This window comes from Mauremys reevesii, linkage group 8 (genome assembly GCF_016161935.1).
Source record: "Mauremys reevesii isolate NIE-2019 linkage group 8, ASM1616193v1, whole genome shotgun sequence".
NCBI classification, from domain to species: domain Eukaryota; kingdom Metazoa; phylum Chordata; order Testudines; family Geoemydidae; genus Mauremys; species Mauremys reevesii.
In genome coordinates, this window is record NC_052630.1 from 108683236 (window position 1) to 108705057 (window position 21822).

Consider the following 21822-nt stretch of genomic DNA (forward strand, 5'->3'; position numbering starts at 1 on the left):
CTCAGTGCAGAGAGAGGAAAAGAATGGGCCAGAACCAGGGAGAAGGTAGGTACCCACTGAATGTGGGGAGAGCCGGGATCCTGGCTGGCAGGAGCCGGCGGATGGAACCTCTGAGCAGCAGTGGGCTGAGCGGCTCAGCCCACTGCTGGCCTGGGGTCCCGGCTGCCGGCCCCGCTCAGCCCGCTGCCGGCCTGGGGTCCCGGCTGCCAGCCCTGCTCAGCCCGCTGCCAGCCTAGGTGAACAGAACCCCAGACCAGCAGTGGGCTGAGCAGGCTGGCAGCATAAGATCAACATTTTAATTTAATTTTAAATGAAGCTTCTGAGACATTTTGAAAACCTTGTTTATTTTACAATACAACAATAGTTTAGTTATATAATATATAGACTTATGGAGAGAGACCTTCTAAAAACATTAAAATGTATTACCGGCACGCGAAACCTTAAATTAAAGTGAACAAATGAAGACTCGGCACAGCACTTCTGAGAGGTTGCCGACCCCTGCTCTACAGTATTAGCCCATGGGGGTTCCTCCAGCCCAGCTGAGAATCCAGGCAGGCATGGACATCCCAGCAGTGAGGTTCTAATGACATGCCAAGCCCTCTGCCTCACTCCCATCCTCGCTGGGCAGCCTAGGGCATGTAGCAGATCCTGTATTCAGAGGAAGGGCTGCTGCTCCCAGCTGCTCATCAGCAGGTAGGACTCGTTAGAAATGTCTGTAGTGGACATGGACTGCTTCCCGGAGCATGGGCACTCCCAGTCCTCCTCCTCAGAGTCTACAGGCCCCTCTAAAGGCACGTGTTCAGCCTGGAGGCTGCTAGGCACCTGTGCGTTGTACTGGATCTCAGCCCGGTCCTGCCGGAGCTCTGAGTGAGCATCTGGGACATGGAGCAGGAGCACAGCGAGACCCCTAAGGTAGATATCATCCCCCTCCCCTCTGTTGTCCAGGTACTCGTTCTCGTAGCGGCTGCCTGTGGGGCTGCTGGGATGCAGCACCATGTAGTCCTGATGAGGAGAGGAGAGATTGCTAGCCTCTTCATCCTCGGGGCCCTCTGGGATGCCAGACCCTGGGCATGCTGTCTTCAGCAGGGTGGGCTCTGGGGGAGTCTCAGCCCCCTTCCTCTCAGAAAGGACTTCCAGGAGGCAGGGTAGGATCACATCTTCCAAGGGCTTGTTGTAGAATGAAGTGTTTGCCTTAAGGAGGAAGGGGAAATAGCATAGCTGAGTGTAGGCTGGGGCAGGACGGAGAGGGAGAGTAATGCAGCCCCCCCAGACCACACCTGTATCCCACCCTCTGTGTATATTACACATGCAGGACAGATCTCCAGGTGATACATTTTCCCAGTCATTAACTTCTGCCAATCTTGCCTGCCCTTGGTCCATTAATACATCTCCTGGGACCAATCCTCACATATCAACCTGCAAGCTGTTTCAAAGAACCTGCCAAAGGAATGTGCCTCATCCCTGCCTGCCTCAGTCTCCCGCTACGTGATATGGGGGAAGTGACCCCTGACTCCCTTTGTAAAAGGCTTTGGGATCCACAGTGAAGAGAGGAGCCAAAGGTGATGACCCTGCCTGACCTGAAGTCACCCCAGGAGCCTGAGGCCCAGGACAGGTAAAGGTAAGAGTCAGGCCTGGCCCAGTGGCAGCTCCCCACATGCACCACAAGGCTCAGAATGGGGGCATTACCCCTTGGGGAGCTCATGGAGAGGGCTGTACAGCCCTGTGTGGCTGGAAACTCCTGGGTCTCCTTTGGGGTGGTTTTAAAGCCCAGAAGCCATCCCCACATGGCTGACCCACAGGAGTGCTGAGCACTCAGCTGCAGCCACAGGGAGCTGCAGTGCTTAATTCCACTGAGACTCAGGCTTGTGATTACTTGGGAAATGGCTCCACAGGCAGAGACATGACAAATAGCTCCAGTGAAAGGTTTTGCTTTGTTGGCTCTGGAGCAGGGAGGTGGGGAAACACACAGTCTCGACCAGCTGGCATTCATCTGGGACATAGGGTGGCCAGGTGCCCAGTTTTTGACCAGAAAGTCTGGTCGAAAAGGGACTTGACAGTGGCTGGTCAAATCTACCAACCAGACACCCAAAGTCTGGTTACTGTAGGCAGGGGAGGCACTGGGTCATCACCTGCATCAGCCCCTACTCAGCCAGGGCTGCCTCCTACCTCCGTGGCTGCAGCTCCCAGCCCCGGCTTCGCAGGTGAGTCCCTCCTGGGGGGGTGGGGGGAGAAGAGCAGAGAGCCATGCGGGGGTGGGAGGGAAGAGGAGCAAATCAGAAGCGGGGTCTTAGGGGGGAGGGGGTAGAGGCAGGGCAAGGGAAAGAGGCGGGGCTGGGGAGGTTCTGGCACTCCGGTTCAGTGTCTGGTTTTTAAAACATTATAAAAGTTGGTGACCCTACTGGGGCAGGACAGCCACCTTGGTTCCTGCCCTGGGAACATGGCCCAAGGCTTCTGCATCTCACCTGCTGCTGCTTTCTGTCGTCAGTGAGGAAAGTGCCCAGGACGCGATGCAGATCTGGGGCAGGAGGCCAGAGCTTTCGCTTCACGCTGCTGGGTGAAGAAAAATGGGAGCATGAAATCAATCTCTCCCCAGCTCTACACACGCCAATAAAGGAAGACCGGCCCCTCCCCCCAGCTCCACATGGCCCTGTAGGGGAGACACTTTCCCTCCCTCCCTCCCTCCCCCAGCACCACACAGGTCTATGTGGAGACACCATCCTGCCCCGGCTAGACCCAGAAACACACTAACCAGGCCTGTCACAGCATCCTAGCACAGTCCCTCTGGGGAAAGGACAAATTAGGGCATAAAAGGGAGGGCACAGCAGGGAGCCCTCTAGGGGACAGGCAGAGCACAGGGGAGCAGGAGACGTCAGTTACCTTTACCCTTGATGAGGGAGGGACCAGTTGGGAGCAGAGGTCTGTTACAGGAATGAGAGGGTGTCAGTTACCTGTACCCCAATGGTGGGGAGTCAGTTACCTGTACGCAGAGGGAAAAGAGCACCTCAGCCCCAGGAGTCCCACAAAGAAGAGCAGTGTGATGGTAAGGCTCAGTATTATCCAGCCGGGGACAGAGAAGGAAGCAGTGAATGCATCAGGCTCCCCAGTGTCCTTGCTGCCTGTGATGAAAATGAGAATTGTCTGTCATGTTGTTATGAGCACTGTGCATCTCAGGTGACCCATCAGACTTTGTCTTGTGACCTGCTGGGTCCAAAGGGATTAAACCACTTCCCCTGGTGCAGAGGAAGATATGAGGTGTTTGGGTCATGTAGTTGTCTGGGGTGGAACAAATGTGTCCTCAAGAACTGGCTGGGATCAACACATATCAACACAGAGGCATCCACCAGCTGACCTGACCTGAGGCACCAGGAGGGGTGCTGCCTGCCTGGATCCCACATCTGTGACATTAGGGAGAGGTTGCTGAAATAGAAATGTGGGTCTGGAAGGGACCTCAAGAGGTCATGTAATCCTGTCCCCTGTGCTGAGAGAGGGCCAATTAAACCTAGTTCATGTAATGATTGTTCTGAGCCTGATGGCTCTGGGCTTGATATGACATTCGAGATAATTACCTGTGAGTCCTAAGGGTCCAGTCAATCCACAAGCAAGGGTCTGGCAGGTATCTAATGAAAGCAGCCACTTCAGTATGCTCAACGTCACTACCTTGCTGGGTATGCTGCCTGCTAGACTACTCCTGCTCCAGACTGTGCTTGTTCTTACCTCAGCTCCTGCTCCACCCTGTGCCTGCTCAAGCCACAGCCAGTCTTCCAACTGTCCCGATGGACCATCCTTGGCAGGTGTTTGTCCAACCTGTTCTTAAAAACCTCCAGTGATGGGGATTCCACATCCTCCCTATTCTAGAACTTAACTACCCTTATAGTTAGAAAGAGGCCTGTCCTGGGTCTGGTACTATTCAATAGTTACATCAATTAGTTAGATAATGGAGTGGAAAGGACGCTTTCAAAATGTGCAGATGATACCAAACTGGGAGGGATTGCTAGCACTTAGAATGACAGAATTAGAATTCAAAACAACCATGACAAATTAGAGAATTGGTCTGAAATCAACAAGATGAAATTCAGTAAAGGCAAGTGCACACAGAATTTACTCCAAAGAGCAAGTCAAGGATACACACCTAAGCACACTTAAAACCACCTTCACTAAGCAAGGACAATACATCAGAAAAGTAGATTGCATTGTGCAAAATACACCAGGAGAACCTGTTTCAATACAGAAAAAACAAACCAACACACTGCACATCCTCAGTTATCACCTGCCACCCCCACATTGGACCCATGATGTATCATGAAACAATTACAACCCATACTTGATGGGAACCCTCTTCTGGCCTTCAACCCCATCTTTGCCAAGCTCATCATCAGAAGCAAGCTCCTCATTGCCCAGGACACACCAACTCAAAGTTGCACTAGTCCCTACCAGAACAGATGCCAAACCTGCAGACATATCTCCATGACAATGATCAATACCCCTCACAACACACCTTTCAACATCCAGGGGTCCTACATGGAGTGTACCCCATCCAGTGCATCAAATGCCCAACAACAACTATGTGGGTGAAACCTGACAATCACTATGCTCTCAAAAATGATAAAAGACAAAAATAGTCTTATCACCCAGAAGTGAACATTCTTCACAAAGTGATCGCTCCACAGCTGACCTCTCAGTGCTTGCCTGCAGAGGAAACCTGCAGAACACCTTCAAAAGACACTCTTGGGAACTTAAATTCTTAACTCTGCTGGACACTAAAAATCATGGACTTAACAGAGACACTGGTTGTATGGCTCATAACAGCAATTTATAGCACACCCCACTGCTTGCTAACCCTTAATTGCCCATTTCATTTTCAGTGGCCTCTTACAGCATGTTTGAGCCCTTTATACTTAACAATCTGTCCCACCTCATATTTCACTTGGACACTCTGGTTACCTTCTCCAGACTTGAGGAAGGCCTCCATGAAACTTGAAAACGTGTCCCTTCCACCAACAGACGATGCTCCAATAAAATATATTGTCTCACATACCTTCTCTCTCTCTCTCTCTCTCTCTCTCTCTCTCTCAAGTACTACACTTATGAAGATAAAATCAAATACACAACTACAAAATGGGGGCTAACTGGCTAGGTGGCAGTGCCGCTGAAAAGGATCCAGGGCTTGTAGAGCAGTTGCGAAAAAGGCTAATGTTCTGGGGAGTATGAAGAGGAGTGTCATATAAATGACACAGGAGGGAATTGTTGTACTCTACTTGGCACTGATGAGGCCTCAGATGGAGTCTTGTATCCAATTCTGGGAACCGCACCTTCAGAAAGATATGGATAAACTAGAGAAAGTCCAGCGTAGAGCAACAAAAATTATAAAAGGTTTTAAAATCCTGACCTAGGAGGAAAGGTTAAAAAAAACTTGGCATGTTTAGTCTTGAGAAAAGCAGGCTGTGGGAGGACCAGATAACAGTCATTAAATATGTTAAGCGCTGTTAGAAAGAGCATGAGATCAGTTCTCCATGGCCACTGAAGGTAGGACTAGTAGTAATGGGCTTAAAGGGAGATTTAGGTTAGATATTAGGAAAATCTTTCTAACTTTCAGGGTAATTAGGCTGGGGACTAGGCTTGCAAGGAAGGTTGTGGAATCCCCATCACTGGAGGTTTTAAGCACTGGCCGGACAAACAGTGGTCAGGGATGGACTAGGTTTACTCAGTCCAGCCTCAATGCAGGGGCTAGACTTGATGACCTCTTGAGGTCCCTTCCAGCACAATGTTTCTATGATTCTGTACCAATGGAGCAATCAGAAAAGATAGTGGGAACTCCAGTGACCAAGCATGAATACTCCATGGGAAAGCCTGGCATGCTGAACAGGTTGCAGCACAAAGATAATGGACTGGAGGGGTCAGGGGCCTGGGATAAGAACAGGGTTCACATATACAGAGCAGCTCTCCTTTGGGACTCAGAGAGAGAGAGGGAGAAGATGGATTCTACAGCAGCTTGGCTGGGGGAACCCCATGCACTGGACAGTCCGGAAGTTTTCAAACTGTGGGGCATACCCCCCCCCAGGGGGTGCAGAAGAATGTTTGGGGGGGGAGAGCAACGCCACCAGGGAAGAGAGCACCACCTCCACCCTCTGGCTCACCTCAGTGGGGCACCCAGCCTGTGGGTCAGTGTCAACATCCGCCGTGGCTGCACTAATTTCTGCTCCCAGCAGCCTCCACCCCCAAAGACTGCACGTGCTTTCTCCCACCCTACAAATCCGACATGGGGAGAGGCAAAGATTGTGTCTATTTTTGCCTGGATAGGGGGGGTGCACCCCAAAATTGTAACTCAAGGAGGGCTCAGCTCAAAAAGTTTGAAAACAGCTGGACCAGTCTGAACTCAGTCTTAATCTTTGCTCCCTATGCTAATCTAAGAAATCCCTGACACTGCATTCCAGCTGGGGTCTGAGACAGATTACTTGGCATCACTGCAAATGCTGGCTGACCTTCACCGATCCCCAAGGGATGAAGAGTCTTCCTCAGTCAGACTCGCTGGGCAGAGCTCATGGGGACACACGGGATGCTGGTGGCCAAAGTCATTGGGGTTGCGTGGCCCAGCTTTGTGGAACAGTGTGACCCACACTAATGGTGACTGCTAAAGGCTGGGGAATCTGTGACAGCGCCTCCCCCGCATTGCCCCAGCCCCTAGTGCCCCTTGCCTCAGCCGGCTGCAGGCCCCCCTCCTCGCTCAGGCCCGTCCCCATCAGGAGCACTGGCCCATACCTGCTCCAGATGGGGACTCCACCACGATGGTCTCTGACCAGGCACTCCAGAACCCCTGGAGCTGCTGCCCATTGGGCTTGGCTCGCACCTGGAGGAGGTAGCGGGGGCCAGCACGCAGGTCCAGGGTCTCACTGTTGGCCGCATGCTGGATCTGCAGGACCTGCCCAGGGAAAGCTGGGTTACACCCTGAGGCAAGAGATGCTTCGCTGGGCTCCACATGCCCCGTGCTGATCCTGGGGATAGAGCTGATGGGGATTGGGGTGGGACAGACAAAGGGCGGGCCAAGTTCTATTGGGTTTGGCACCTTTTTTTCTTGGAGCCCTCTCCATGGTATTGGAGCACCTCCAGGGGAGGGGTGCACCAGTTCCCACAGAGCATGTCTGTGTGTATCTATCCCCAGGCAGACCTTCCCAGAAGGAAAAGGGGTGTGCTAGTACCCAGGGAGACCTCTGTGGAGATGAGGGGGGTGCCAGTCCCCATGGCAACCTCTCCTGCTGTGGGGGGCAGTCCCCAATTACCTTCCAGTCCAGGCTGTTCTCCACCGAGTAGCGGATCTGATACACCATGTACTCTGCCAATTCCTCCTCTGGTGGGGCCCACTGCAGCCTCAGCTGCCCACCACTGATGTTGGCCTGCAAGATCCTTGGGGGACTGGTGAGCACTGCAGTTGGAGCAAGGAGCGCATGTTGGCACAGCTGGGCAAATGGAGAGTCCCTCGCGCAGTCCAGCCCCCGAGTTCCACCCGCACTGACCCCGTCTCTGCCCAGCCAGGACAGGAGAGAGCTCCCTCCTGCTGCAGTGCCAGGGCTCCCTGGGCCGCACCCCGTGCAGTCAAGACCCTCACAGCAGGGCCGGCTCCAGACACCAGCGAAGGAAGCAGGTGCTTGGGGCGGCCAATGGAAAGGGGCGGCACGTCTGGGTCTTCGGCGGCGGGTCCCTCACTCCCTCTCGGAGGGAAGGACCCACTGCTGAATTGCCGCCAAAGAATGAAGCGGCCTGGCAGAGCTGCCGCCGAAGTGCTGCCGATCACGGCTTCCCCCCCACCCCCTGCTTCGTCACTTGGGGTGGCAAAGAAGCTGGAGCTGGCCCTGCCTCACAGGACACAGGCTTGTGCAGCCATGGGGAGGAGACCTAGAAAGGAGACAGGACGGGGCATCAGCGGGTTCTCACCGGCCTGGTGCATCCGGAACGGCTCCCCAAAGTAGCTGAGGACTGGTTCAGGGTGCCTCCGAGAGATATTCACCAAGATGAAGATGTCACTGTCATTCCTGGGCTGGAACATGCAGGCATGGGTGTTCTGGGGCCTTGCACTGTGCTCTTGACAGCGCTGCCAAGCCTGGCCTCTGGGAAGGAAGCAGGGCGCACGCGAGTCCAGCTGAGACCTCTGCTTCCCAATCCCTCCAGCAGCCATGGCCACCCCTTCACTGACCTGTCTCTGTGCAGCCTGGCGCCTCTCACCACCCTCGCCCAAGTCACCCTCCCCCCCGCAGGGTAACCACCCCACTCTGTCTGCGAGGGCCCGAATGTCACCAGCAACTGGGCACTGCCCCAACCTTGCCCACAAGCACCTCTGGTCTCCTGGGATCTCTCCCCCTGGCTCTAGCCCACCCTGCTTCCTGAGAGTCTGTCCTCACTCCCCAGGGGCTGCTTTTGGTGACCAGCCCTCCATGCACATGACAGAAAGAATGGCATGTGGCCCATCCCGTAGCACAGCCTCCTTCGTCTCTGCTCCTGAGCGAAGCAGTGCATGGGCAGGACAGAGAATCCCCTCAGTCTGGGAACCTCTGGGGCCTGCAGAGCACAGGCACCAGTGCGGGGCAAGGGAAGGCCCTGGCTGCATGGGATTTGCAGTGCTGTCCAACCTGGCAAGCTCTGCTCCTGGGACAAGGCGCTGCATCTGTGCATCTGAAAGTCGAGCCCAGAACAGCTGAAGCACTTCCCCACCTCGCACAGGAGTGGCGTGTCCTGGGCACTAGCCGGAGCCTGTTACCTGGAGGCATCACTGCTCCCTTGGGACCGATAGAAGAGGCTGTGGGAGCTGTTGGAATCTGCAGAATCCCAGGTCCACTCACACTGCACCCACCGCAGGTCAGAGGTGAAACAACGCAGCCCGATCTCTCCTGGGCAGGAGAGAGCAAGTGAGCTCCAAGCAGACAGTGCAAGGCCACAGGAACAAGGAGGCAGCTTATAGTCTGTTGGATGTCTGAGATCCTGCAGGCAGGGCCCCACAGAGCTGGGCTCTAGCAGTGGGCCCCTTTGTGCCCAACCCCCCAGGTGCCATCTCCCGCAGCTTCCACCAAACCCTGTTCTCTTGCTCTTCCGCTGTCAGTCTCCTCCCTTGATGCTCCTCAGAAGCCTTCCGAGATGGGCGGTTGTGGCAGTTTAAGGAGCCCTTGATGGGTGAGCAGAGTTGGAGTGACACTCTCAGCCCCCACCCTGGCTCCTGCATGGGCTGTGTGTTACTAGGCAGGACTGGGGAGATGCTGTGTGTGCATCTCACAGCCAAACCCCTTCTGTCCAGGAGTCACTCACCTGAGGAGCGGGGTGTTTCAGCAGCCACTGCCTGAGACCAGGGGCCCCAGAATCCATCCAGGGACAAGCCATCTGGCTTGGTGCGGATCCGGATGTGGTACTTGGCCCCGGGCTGCAGGGGGTGGAGGACACAAGCCCTGGTGCTATGCACTTGCTTCTGTAGGAGAGGGACCAGACTGGGTGAGGAGGAGAACGTGGGAGCTGTTTCAACCACCACATACGCTGTCCTTGCCTCTAACAAGACGCCCCCAAACCTCTCAGCCCCTGAGCCCCAAGGGCCTGGGGCAGCACCAGAGAGGTGAAAGAGAGTTGCATCCTCCCCTGCAGGAGTCTGGCTGAATTTCCAGTGAGCCCATTATATGGCACATGCCCATCTAGGGCAGGAAATGAGGTGACTGCAGCTGCCAGGCTGGGATTGGGAATTGCAGGGAGAATGGCATGAAGGTTCACCAGAGAGTTACCCACAGCCTGTGGGGCATGTTACAGCTGGCCAAGGCGGGAGGGACACAGCATTACCTACAGCCCATGGGGTATGTCACAGCCGGCCATGGGAGGGGAAGAACCCAGTGTTACCCATAGCCTGTGGGGTGTTACAGCCGACCACAGGAGAGAAACACATTACCTACAGCTCAGGGGGTATGTTACAGCCAGTGGCAGATTTAGAATTAGTGGGGCCTTGTGCACAGCTTCATTTTTGGGGGGCCCCCTCTCTCGGGACCCAGCCAAGAAAAAGAACATCCTCTCTTATCTCCCCCCTCCCCTCTCCCGGTTTTTCATACATTTTTTTCTTCATGCTCCTCCTATAAGTAATAGGAAGTAAATGAAAATAACGTGAGGTACCTTGATTGGGGCAGGGGGTTGGGGTGCAGGAGGGGATGCGGGGTTCAGGCTCTGGGAGGGAGTTTGGGTGCAGGGTCTGGGCTGGAGTAGGGTGTTGGGGTTTCGGAGGGGGTAAGGGCTCAGCCTCTGGGAGGAAGTCTGGGTGTGGGGTGCAGGCTCTGGGCTGGGGTATGGGGTTGCGGTGAGGCAGAGGTCAGCGCTTACCTTGGGCGGCGCAGCTCCCAAAGCGACCAGCACACCCCTCTGGCAGCGGTTCCTAAGCTGGGGAAGGGGGGAGGCCAGGGGGTCTCTGCGTGCACTGCCCACAGGCGCCATCCCCTCACCTCCCATTGGCCACAGTTACCAGCCAATGGGAGCTGCAGAGTCAGCACTTGGGGTGGGGGCAACGCAGAGAGACACCCCCCTCCCCAAGGGCCTCAGGGACATGCCAGCCACTTCTGGTAGTGGTGCGGCGCAGAGGGAAGGAGGCAACATGGGCAGGGAGCCACCTTAGCCCTGCTGCTGGCACATCTCTGCATGCCCATTGAGGGAAGGAGGGCAGTGGGTCTCTGTGCACTGTCTGGGGCAGAGGCAGCACACGGAGCCACCTTCCCCCTGCCAGGGGCATGCAGAGATGTGCCAGCTGCCGGCTGCTTCCAGGAGTGGTGTGAGGCCACCAGCCACAAATTCAGGCAGTGTAAGCCCTGCTGCACCCCCGGCCAGGACTTAGGGGCAGGTTGTCAGATGAGATTTGTCCTGCATTTTGGTGGATGCCCTGTCATCGGGGGGCCTGTGCTACTGAACTGTTTGTTTCATGGTAAATCCACCTCTGGTTACAGCAGGCCATGGCAGGAGGAACACAGCAATGTTCACAGCCCATGGGGTATGTTACAGCCAGCCATGAAGGGAGGAACACCGTGTCACCCACAGCCCATGGGGTATGTTACAGCCGGCCCTGGCAGGAGGAACACCGTGATACCTACAGCCCATCCCATGGGGTAATGTTACAGCCAGCCATGAAAGGAGGAACACAGCCTTACCCGGCAGGGTGATTCCATGGAGCCCACAATGCAGTAGAGGATCTCATAGATGAAGAGCTCGGTGTATTCAGTAGCTGGGGGTTCCCAGCTCACCTGCAGCTCCCCAGCTGCCCCAGTCCAGATGACCGTTATATTCACAGGGGGAGCAATGAGCCCTGGAAGGAAAATGCCAAAGCTAAAGGCCTCTGCTGCAGGCTCATGGGCATTGCCACAGCTCCAAGGCCAGGCTAGCAACATGCAGCACCAGCAGCCTGTAAGGCTGGGTGTGGCCCCGAGGCGTTGTTTGGGCATGGGGCCTGGCTGTGCCAGAACACAGTCACCTCACAAAGAGCTGGGTACTGTTAGCAGCCAGTGCCCTGGGGTTGGAGCAGGGTCTGTTGGTACTTGGGCTTGCGGCTAAGCTGCCTCTCCATTACTGAGCGGTTTGGAGGCAGGTGGCATGGTCCCGTGCTGGCAGATGATGTTAAACCAAGTGCTGAAAGAAGAGCTGCATGGAGCAAGCCTCAGAGCTGGGACTGAGCCAGCCAGGGCGTTTCCATCTCTGCAGAAAGGTGACGACCCCTGACGTCAAACACCGCAGAGGCCCGACAGGAACCGTGTGGATGGGCTCCCTTTCTCTTTGGGCAGGAAGAGGGCATCCACCTGAGCAGCCGTGCCCTGGCCTGACTGGGAGGGGGCCAGGGTGTCAAGACCTCGGCAGTGGGGTGAGGGTCACTGCTGCTCTCCATGCATGGTGTGAGCATCAGTAGGTAATGGCAGCTCTCTCCTTCCTGGACAGCACAGGACTGAGATGCTGGGAAACACCACCATGCCCCATCGACCCAGTGACCTGCCAGTGTCAGAGAAAAGTGGCAGTGGTGGGGGGCAGGGCCTGGGGCTTCCCATAGCAGTAAACTCTTCACCACACGGCCCCTGTAAAGGACAAAGCCCTGAGCCTAGCAGGGCTTTTCCATCTCCAATGGCCATGATGTACGGGGCGGCGGGGGGGGGCTGGGGCAGGGCTCCCCATGCATCGTAGGCAGAAAGTGGAGTCCAACACTTACCAACCGTCTCCACGGTGACTTCCCGGGAGTACTTGGTCTGGTTGCCGGGTGTGTCTAGCACGCGGATGCAGAGCTGTGTGAAGAGCCGCACCTCATGGCTGCTGGGGAAGACGCAGACGTAACGTCTGCCGCTGCCGCTCCGTCTCTGCACAGCCAGCACGCACTGCTTGGCCTTCTCCCTGGGGAGCAGGGCAGTCAGGGCGTGGGCTCGCAGCCCACACAGGCCCCCTTCCTCACCCTTGGGCACAGCCCCAGCCTCGTGGCCAGGCCAGGGGAACTGGGTCCCAGCAGGATTCCCAACTTTCTAATTGCTGAAAACCAAACACCCCTGCCCTGCATCTCCCCCCAAGGCCCCGCCCTGCTCAGTCCTCTCCCGCCTCTGTCCATCGCTCGCTCTCCCCCCCCACCCCCCCCCAGGACTCACCTGCTGCCTGCAGAGCCAGGCTGGGAGGAGCTGATGTGGAGCCTGCCTGATTAGGGCACAGTGGGGGCCGGTCCCCAGAGCAAAGGGTGGGGCAGGGAGGGGTCAGTCCCCATAGCGAGGGACCGGGAGGGGTCAGTTCCCATAGCGAGGGGCTGGGGCAGGGAGGAGTCAGTCCCCATAGCGAGGGGCCGGGGCCGAGGCAGGGAGGGGTTGGATTGTTCAGAGGCCCAGAAGCTGCTCCATGCCCAAGGTCTCCCAGACGGAGCCCTGTGAAGAGAGCCCATTGACTGCACAGTGCACTGGAGGCTCCTGGAGCCTCTGGCCTGGCCCTGAGTGTGCCCCCACAGCCTGTCTGTGAGAAGGTAGCTTGCAGACCCCCTCACCCCTGGGCTCAGGGCCTTGTCCCTTCACCTGGGGGGCCGATATTGAAGTGAAAAACAGAACCCTGCAGAGGGGAGTTCTGAACTCCTAGACTGCTGGCATCCTATCAGCCACATAGTGAATACTGGCTGGAACCACCCTTAGAATGGAGGGGTCTGACAGAGCGAGATCATTCACACACACAGGCAGAATAGTCCATTACACACACACAATTTTCAGCGCAGTTTTGCGTGCAAAAAAGGCACGCACAATTATGGCAGTTGCATGTTCAAATAATCAATTTGAATGCTCGATCATGATAATTACAACTGAGATCACTGCAGATGATTTTTGTATATACAGTTCTGCACTTAGCACTTGAAAGAGCAGACCCATGGTGTGTGAGGGTAAGTAGGGAGAGTGTGTGTGCATTCTCTCCTCTCTCATCAGCAAGTAGAAAGCCACCATCCTTGCTGTTTAGCTCTGAGCATTGCTAAAGCATTCAGCAGACTGAGCGATGGAAGCATAGGGATGACTGCTACCTGGAGCTCACAACTGGAGTCAATTGCAGCCAGGAACCTTGGGGTCTTGCAGAATGAGGCGGGAGCGGGGTGCCCAGAGCCACCTCTGACTGCAGGGAGAAGGTGAGGAGCAGCCACAGCCCAGGGGCAGGGCCCAGAGGGGAGCAGGGGTCCCCCAAGCAGTTCATCCCGCTGCAGAGGGCAGAGCCTTCAGGCAGGGGCAGACCAGGCTAGAGGCAGCTGCCACGTGTGGGTGCTGGGATGGGATGGAGCCAGCAGCTACTGTGGCCAACCAGATTTAATGCTGCCAGGTTTCCTTTTCAACTGGACGTTCCAGTCGAAAACCGGACACCCAGGCCCAGCAGCAGAGTCCTTTGTGGCAGGCCATGCTATTGCCCGCCCACCAACACCCGCCCTGCGGGGGCCAGGCTTGCAGTGGGCAGCACAGGAAAGGAGGCTGCCCCCGCTCAGAAGCAGGTTCTCTGTCCATGGGGGCCCAGGCAGCAGGGAGACAATGGGCAAGAGGCCAGGGCACTAAGATAGGGCTTGGGCAACCAGCATTCGAGTCCCTGCTCCCTGTGTGACCCAGTTCCCAGCTGTACCAAGGGGCCAATGGCCCTGCGCTGCCTGTGAGGGCGGAGGGTAAAGCCAGACCACCAGGCACGCAGGCACTATGGTGAGGGCACCACAGAAGTACTGACAGTAGTAGGGGTGCATTTCCCCATGCGGCTGCCAAGAACATACTGCAGCAGGGAGCCAATTCCCAGGCTCTGGAAACCAGTGAAAGGCCAAGGCTGCTGAAGAGCGCGAAGTGCTCCACTCGGAGCTGTGCCGGGGAGACAAGTGGAGTGCACCATCGTTGAGCAAACCACCAGGAGTTAAGCAGGGCTGAGGCAGATGGGGAGTGCTGGCAGTCAGGTGTCTGCCTAGGGCACAGTGCAGCCAGCCTGGCCCTTGGGGAGGGACAGGCCAGGGCTGGGATTCCAGGGCTTGTGAGTCCTGACCTACCCATTGTAGGTGTAGTAGAAGCGGTACGTGTGGTTCCCATGCTGTGCCTCCTCCTCATCCCAGAAACAGGTGAGGTCTTCAAAAGATCGGGAGAAGCAGCGAATGGTCTCAGAAACCTCTCCCAGGAGAGCCACATCTGCATGGAGGAGAGAGCTGTTAAGTGCGGCGGGGCCTGGAGAGGCTGCTCCATAGTACAGTCAAAGTGCCACCAGAAGGCAATGAGAGTCCGGAAACACAGTGCCCCATTTGTGCAATTGCCGTGCACTGGCCTGGTCTCAGGGCAAATTAGAGCAACCATGTTGCTGTGTCCTGTGCCAGCTGCCAGCAGCACCCAGGGCCCAATCCAGTAACTGCAGCTCAACCAGCTGCCAGAGCAGCCTGGCTCCCACCCCTGACCACACCGTTATGCTGAGGGGACAGGCGAGGCAGAGCAGCCACATGACAGTGCTGGGCCAGCTGAGATTTCCCCCAGGCAGGGGAATTTGCTGCTTTGTGTCACCAGAGCCGCATGTGGCAGCCCTACTGCTCCAGAGAGTCAGGGCTTTAATGTCTTTGCATGTTGTCAGGTGCCAAGGTGATGGGCACAGGATAGAAAAACGTGCTATTGGTTTTTGATGTTGTATTAGGAAAGCTCCCTCCCACTAGCCCACGGCTTATAGGTGCTTCCCCAGCTCAGCCCCCAGAGGTAGGTGTTCATCACCCCCACCCCACCCAGACAGATGGGGAGCATATGGGGGGGCCCTGCCTGCCACCTTCTGTCACCATTTACCCCTGAGCAAAGCAGCTGCCAATGGTGCTCTGGGGCAAGGGGTGGACTGGGAGGTGCACACAAGGGACAGGGAGGGGAGAGTCAGGCCTGGGATTCAGCCACAGAAACTCCCTTCCCCACAGGTGGCCATCAGCCTCCCATGCTGGCCAGCTGGCAAAAGCTCTTTGGGAGGCCTAGCCGTGTAACAGGTAAGAACCCGCCCGTCTCATCGGGCTCGCCCAAGCAGTACTTTCACAAGGGTCCAGTGGGCTCACGAGCTCTGCTCCCAGTTCTGATCAGCCTCACAAACTGGGTGCCATGGGCCATCAGGATCCGAATCCATCCCTCCTCCCAGGCTATCGCGTAAGGAGGGGTGGGTCATTTGGGTACAAACAAACATCCCAAAATAGCCCTGTGGTTGGCATGTGGCTCAGGCCAGTCTCAGGCCAGCTCGGCGGGAAGCACACCCTGTCTCATGCTGGGCAATAGCATTCACTGCGGAAAAGTGTGAGGAAGTGAGATAAGGAAAAGCAGGTCCAGGCGCTCCCAGGACAGACACAGCAGCTCTGCAGCAGCAGCCCCTGGATGGAACAGACTAGCAGGAAGGCCTGGGGCTTCCGGACTCCTCCCTGGAGCGGGAGCAGGGCAGGGCCAGGGTTGGGCATCACACAGGGGTTGGGGGGAGGAGACAATGCAGCCGAGAAAGGGGCAGAGAGTGCTGCACCATGCAGGGCTCAGGGAGCTGCCTGCTGGGGGCATGCATCCCTGCTGCCATCAGGCTCACAACTGCTCAGACCCTCGCCCCATGCTGTCCCCAGGTTTGCACAGGTAATTGCTGCCATAGTCTCGGAGCATCTGTGTCCCGATCAGCGAGCCAGTGCCAGGACTCACCTAGGGAGAAGCGCAGTGAGGGGTGCCCTGGTGCAGGAGTGGGAAGAGGAGCCTGCGACTTGGGCTTCCACAGGAAGTATCAGGAGTTCCCTCAGCTCAGGGAGCTGGCCTGACAACCCCCCCCCCCAGGAGCCCACCGTCCAGCTAGAGACACCCCCCTTTCCCCCAAGAAGCCCACTGGCCAGCCAGAGACCCCCCAGGGGAGCCCGCTATCCAGCCAGAGACATCCCCCCTCCAGGAGCCGGTTGGCCATAGACAATGTCCCAGGAAGCCAGCTGGCTGAAGGAGCTGCAAGGCCACCAGCATTAAGGTGGCATGGCTGGGGTGGCATGTACCATAATCTTCCAGTTCTTGGTTTTCAGCAGTGTGAGTTCAGCTGAACTCCACATTCTGGAAGGGCCCCAGAGAACCCTGGGTACCCTTACCTCAGTGTGAATGAAGTTTTGGGGCATTTCGTTTCCTTGTTGTTTTGTATTTAAAATAATTTCTCAGCCCACCCACATACCAGAGCCAAGCTCTCCCCTGCCACAACCGCGGGCTCCTTGGGAATGGTTATCCCAGTCCCAGAATGCCCTTCACTGCCCCTACAGCATCTCCTGCCTAGGCCAGTTCTCCCTCCTCAGCCCACAGAGCGACAGGTGGTGGCATGGGACCTGCAGGGCCAGAGGCTAGAGAGACAATGCAGGAACAGTACAGAGCCTAGCATGGAGTCAGCTGGGACATTTCTGAAGGTGGAGAGGCCCCCCCGTCCCAACCTCTGCCTCACATGCATGTACAATGCACATAAGAACATAACATAAGAACATAAGAAAGGCCGTACCGGGTCAGACCAAAGGTCCATCTAGCCCAGTATCTGTCTACCGACAGTGGCCAATGCCAGGTGCCCCAGAGGGAGTGAACCTAACAGGCAATGATCAAGTGATCTCTCTCCTGCCATCCATCTCCATCCTCTGACGAACAGAGGCTAGGGACACCATTCTTACCCATCCTGGGTAATAGCCATTTATGGACTTAGCCACCATGAATTTATCCAGTCCCCTTTTAAACATTGTTATAGTCCTAGCCTTCACAACCTCCTCAGGTAAGGAGTTCCACAAGTTGACTGTGCGCTGCGTGAAGAAGAACTTCGTTTTATTTGTTTTAAACCTGCTGCCTATTAATTTCATTTGGTGACCCCTAGTTCTTGTATTATGGGAATAAGTAAATAACTTTTCCTTATCCACTTTCTCAACATCACTCATGATTTTATATACCTCTATCATGTCCCCCCTTAGTCTCCTCTTTTCCAAACTGAAGAGTCCTAGCCTCTTTAATCTTTCCTCATATGGGACCCTCTCTAAACCCCTAATCATTTTAGTTGCTCTTTTCTGAACCTTTTCTAGTGCTAGAATATCTTTTTTGAGGTGAGGAGACCACATCTGTACACAGTATTCGAGATGTGGGCGTACCATGGATTTATATAAGGGCAATAATATATTCTCAGTCTTATTCTCTATCCCCTTTTAATTATTCCTAACATCCTGTTTGCTTTTTTGACCGCCTCTGCACACTGCGTGACATCTTCAGAGAACTATCCACGATAACTCCAAGATCTTTTCCTGACTCGTTGTAGCTAAATTAGCCCCCATCATGTTGTATGTATAGTTGGGGTTATTTTTTCCAATGTGCATTACTTTACATTTATCCACATTAAATTTCATTTGCCATTTTGTTGCCCAATCACTTAGTTTTGTGAGATCTTTTTGAAGTTCTTCACAATCTGCTTTGGTCTTAACTATCTTGAGTAGTTTAGTGTCATCTGCAAACTTTGCCACCTCACTGTTTACCCCTTTCTCCAGATCATTTATGAATAAATTGAATAGGATTGGTCCTAGGACTGACCCTTGGGGAACACCACTAGTTACCCCTCTCCATTCTGAGAATTTACCATTAATTCCTACCCTTTGTTCCCTGTCCTTTAACCAGTTCTCAATCCATGAAAGGACCTTCCCTTTTATCCCATGACAGCTTAATTTACCTAAGAGCCTTTGGTGAGGGACCTTGTCAAAGGCTTTCAGGAAATCCAAGTACACTATGTCCACCGGATCCCCCTTGTCCACATGTTTGTTGACCCCTTCAAAGAATTCTAATAGATTAGTAAGACACGATTTCCCTTTACAGAAACCATGTTGACTACTGCTCAATAATTTATATTTTTCTATGTGTCTGACAATTTTATTCTTAACTATTGTTTCAACTAACTTGCCCCGTACCGACGTTAGACTTACCGGTCTGTAATTGCCGGGATCACCCCTAGAGCCCTTTTTAAATATTGGCGTTACATTAGCTAACTTCCAGTCATTGGGTACCGAAGCCGATTTAAAGGACAGGTTACAAACCTTGGTTAATAGTTCCGCAACTTCACATTTGAGTTCTTTCAGAACTCTTGGGTGAATGCCATCTGGTCCCAGTGACTTGTTAATGTTGAGTTTATCAATTAATTCCAAAACCTCCTCTAGTGACACTTCAGTCTGTGACAGTTCCTCAGATTTGTCACCTACAAAAGCCAGCTCAGGTTTGGGAATCTCCCTAACATCCTCAGCACACCCATACACACCCACACCCACAGTATTGCTACACTGCAAAAGCGGGGTTGTGACTTGGATTAGCTAAATTGGGTGAAAATAGCTGAAGAAACAGCAATTTGGCTTTTATCTCAGGTAAGCAGTGCATGCTGAATCCTCTAGGGAGCCTGAGGGCAGACATCCCGCTGCTCACCCACATGCAATGCTGACTTGCCTGGCATAGCTAACCAGTTAAAATAGCAGCGAACACAGGTTAAGAACACACTGGATTTCTTTCCAGGATAAGGATACCCACACAGCGCCCCCCGCCCCCACAACATGTCCATGCGCACACTCTCTCACACCTCACAACGCTTGATGCAGTGCCACTCAAAGGCAGGGAGGTGGTCGAGAGCAAAGAGAGGTGCTCTCTCTTCCCAGGGACCTTGGGGTGCTCCCTGACCCTGGGGCCCCAGTGCACCCCTATCCCCAGCACTCACCAGTTGGCCAGAGGCATGTGCAGTGTGAACACATGAGACAGTCACTGCTGCGAGCATCTGCAGGGTCTTAGCTCAGGGGAGCTGTGCTTAACACAAGACCCAAGAGAGTTTGCGAAAATGGCTTGTAGCCTGGGGCCCTTGCCTGAAGCAGACAGTACCCACCCGGTCCCAGCTGTAAGTTGAAGCCATCTGCCTACCCCCAGCAGCACATGACCCCAAGGAACCACTCACAACTAGGGCACAGCCAGGAGTGGCAGGGCCTTGGCCATGCCCCATTTTACTCAGCTCCAAACCAGAGGAACCTGGCGGTAGTCTGTTTTGGGACTGGCTCTGTTCAATATCTTCATCAACAACTTAGATATTGGCATAGAAAGTACACATATTAAGTTTGCAGATGATACCAGACTGGGAGGGATTGCAACTGCTTTGGAGGACAGGGTCATAATTCAAAATGATCTGGACAAATTGGAGAAATGGTCTGAGGTAAACAGGATGAAGTTTAATAAAGACAAATGCAAAGTGCTCCACTTAGGAAGGAACAATCAGTTTCACACATACAGAATGGGAAGAGACTGTCTAGGAAGGAGTATGGCAGAAAGGGATCTAGGGGTTATAGTGGACCACAAGCTAAATATGAGTCAAGTGTGATGCTGTTGCAAAAAAAGCAAACATGATTCTGGGATGCATTCACAGGTGTGTTGTAAGCAAGATCCGAGATGTCTTTCTTCCGCTCTACTCTGCGATGGTTAGGCCTCAGCTAGAGTATTGTGTCCAGTTCTGGGCACTGCATTTCAAGAAAGATGTGGAGAAATTGGAGGGGGTCCAGAGAAGAGCAACAAGAATGAGTAAAGGTCCTGAGAACATGACCTATGAAGGAAGGCTGAAAGAATTGGGTTTGTTTAGTTTGGAAAAGAGAAGACTGAGAGGGGCCATGATAGCAGTTTTCAGGTATCTAAAAGGGTGTCATAAGGAGGAGGGAGAAAACTTGTTCACCTTCGCCTCTAAGGATAGAACAAGAAGCAATGGGCTTAAACTGCAGCAAGGGAGGTTTAGGTTGGACATTAGGAAAAAGTTCCTAACTGTCAGGGTGGTTAAACACTGGAATAAACTGCCTAGGGAGGTTGTGGAATCTCCATCTCTGGAGATATTTAAGAGTAGGTTAGATAAATGTCTATCAGGGATGGTCTAGACAGTATTTGGTCCTGCCATGAGGGCAGGGGACTGGACTCAATGACCTCTCAAGGTCCCTTCCAGCCCTACAATCTATGAATCTACGAAGCCAGCTTTATGTGCTGGCAAGTTGGGCCAGGCTGGATGAGAGACCAACTGTTCCCTAGGCTCACACAGGCTCATCTCTGGCCATGGCCCATGTACCGACTGCAGAGACCCAAAAGGGACTGAGCACACCCTCCCCTGCTCCCCCCACAGCACTTCCCCAAGGGGGGGGGTGCTAAGGAAGGACAGAGGCTCTTTGGACCCACCTTCAGATGTCACCGGAGCAGGGCTCAAAGCAGGAGTGAGGAGGCTGAGCAGGAGTCCAGCTACCAAGAAAAGGGGCTGTTCTTGACACAGCTGGGCCCCCATTCTGCACAGTGAGCATTCAGTGCCAGTCAGAGCGCAGGGCTCCAGCCACCTGCCCTGCAGAGCTGGGCACCCGGGCAGGGCTGTTCTCTTTCTGGACCTGGCTTGCTGCTGGAGCTCTGAGACACAAAGCCTTTATCTGAGACATGTCAGCCTCGCTCCGCAGGAAGCCTGGGTGAAGGGCCCCTTCCACCCCCATCCACCCAACTTCCCCGGCCCCCAAACCACCATGCTGTGGCCGCTCAGCCGCTGACAGTGACGGCACCAATAGAGTCTGTTCCTATCAGATAGGCAGCACGTCCTGCCCTTGCGGCTACAGGAGAGAATGGAGGCCAGGATAGGAAGAAAAACAACCCTGCTGCGAGACACCCTGAGTCCCTGCATGGTGGGTAAGGAGGGGGTGCACCCGGGAGGGACTCCTGCCTCTAGGTGCACACTGGGTCCCTCTCAGGCAGCACTCTGGGACTAGCTGCCCCCTACACACCCATTGTGTGAGCTGCTCTTTGCACACACCAGACCAGTCAGGGGCATGCACGCACACACCTCTCAGCTATTCATTTATTAACAACTCAAGACAACACAGGGTGATGGGGCTGCTGCATGTTACTGGTGAAAGGAAGCTCTGGCTCATAGAGGAATGCTGCATGGTTTAGTCCCTTGGAGATTTCACACCTCACGTCATCTCAGCCTGGACAGAAATCCCCTCCTAACACATCCTGTATCCACCACCTGTACAGGCTCAGCAAGATGGCGATATTCAACTGTGCAGACAGGCGCCACCAGCCCCAGGCAACTGCTTGCTCCAAATGTACTGAGCTCCTGCCAGGCGCCTAAGGCCAAGCCTAGCGACTGTGAGGCCAGGCATGTGCTCCACACCATCTTCCCAGAGAGTGAGAGAGAGCGAGCAGAGCCAGAGGGCCTGTGCAGAGCACCAGGATACAGCTGCACCTCTGCGCTGCCTCACACCCCACCCAGAGCCCATGCCCAGCGGGCACACAAGCCCAGCTCTGGGTTCCCTGGCGGCTCACACCCAGAACACCCCGATGACAGGGCATG

General features: G+C 54.8%; 1 protein-coding gene across 4 annotated transcripts; it reads right to left on the reverse strand.

Annotated features, from left to right (window-relative positions):
* Positions 1-477: 477 nt before the first annotated feature.
* Positions 478-21716, reverse strand: MPL (MPL proto-oncogene, thrombopoietin receptor). 4 transcript variants are annotated; one of them, XM_039485317.1, is made up of 12 exons: positions 20667-21716; positions 14504-14639; positions 12191-12369; positions 11148-11302; positions 9289-9442; positions 8747-8876; positions 7927-8099; positions 7275-7417; positions 6757-6916; positions 2978-3116; positions 2463-2550; positions 478-1191 (listed from the first exon to the last, which is right to left on the reverse strand). In XM_039485317.1, exons 1-12 carry the CDS (start codon positions 20767-20769, stop codon positions 655-657), a joined length of 2097 nt encoding a protein of 698 aa, XP_039341251.1. In that variant the 5' UTR covers positions 20770-21716; the 3' UTR covers positions 478-654. The 4 variants fall into 4 exon arrangements, with proteins under 4 accessions (XP_039341251.1, XP_039341252.1, XP_039341250.1 ...); XM_039485318.1 differs by having other exon boundaries at positions 2463-2547; positions 9289-9445; XM_039485316.1 differs by having other exon boundaries at positions 9289-9445.
* Positions 21717-21822: the final 106 nt, after the last annotated feature.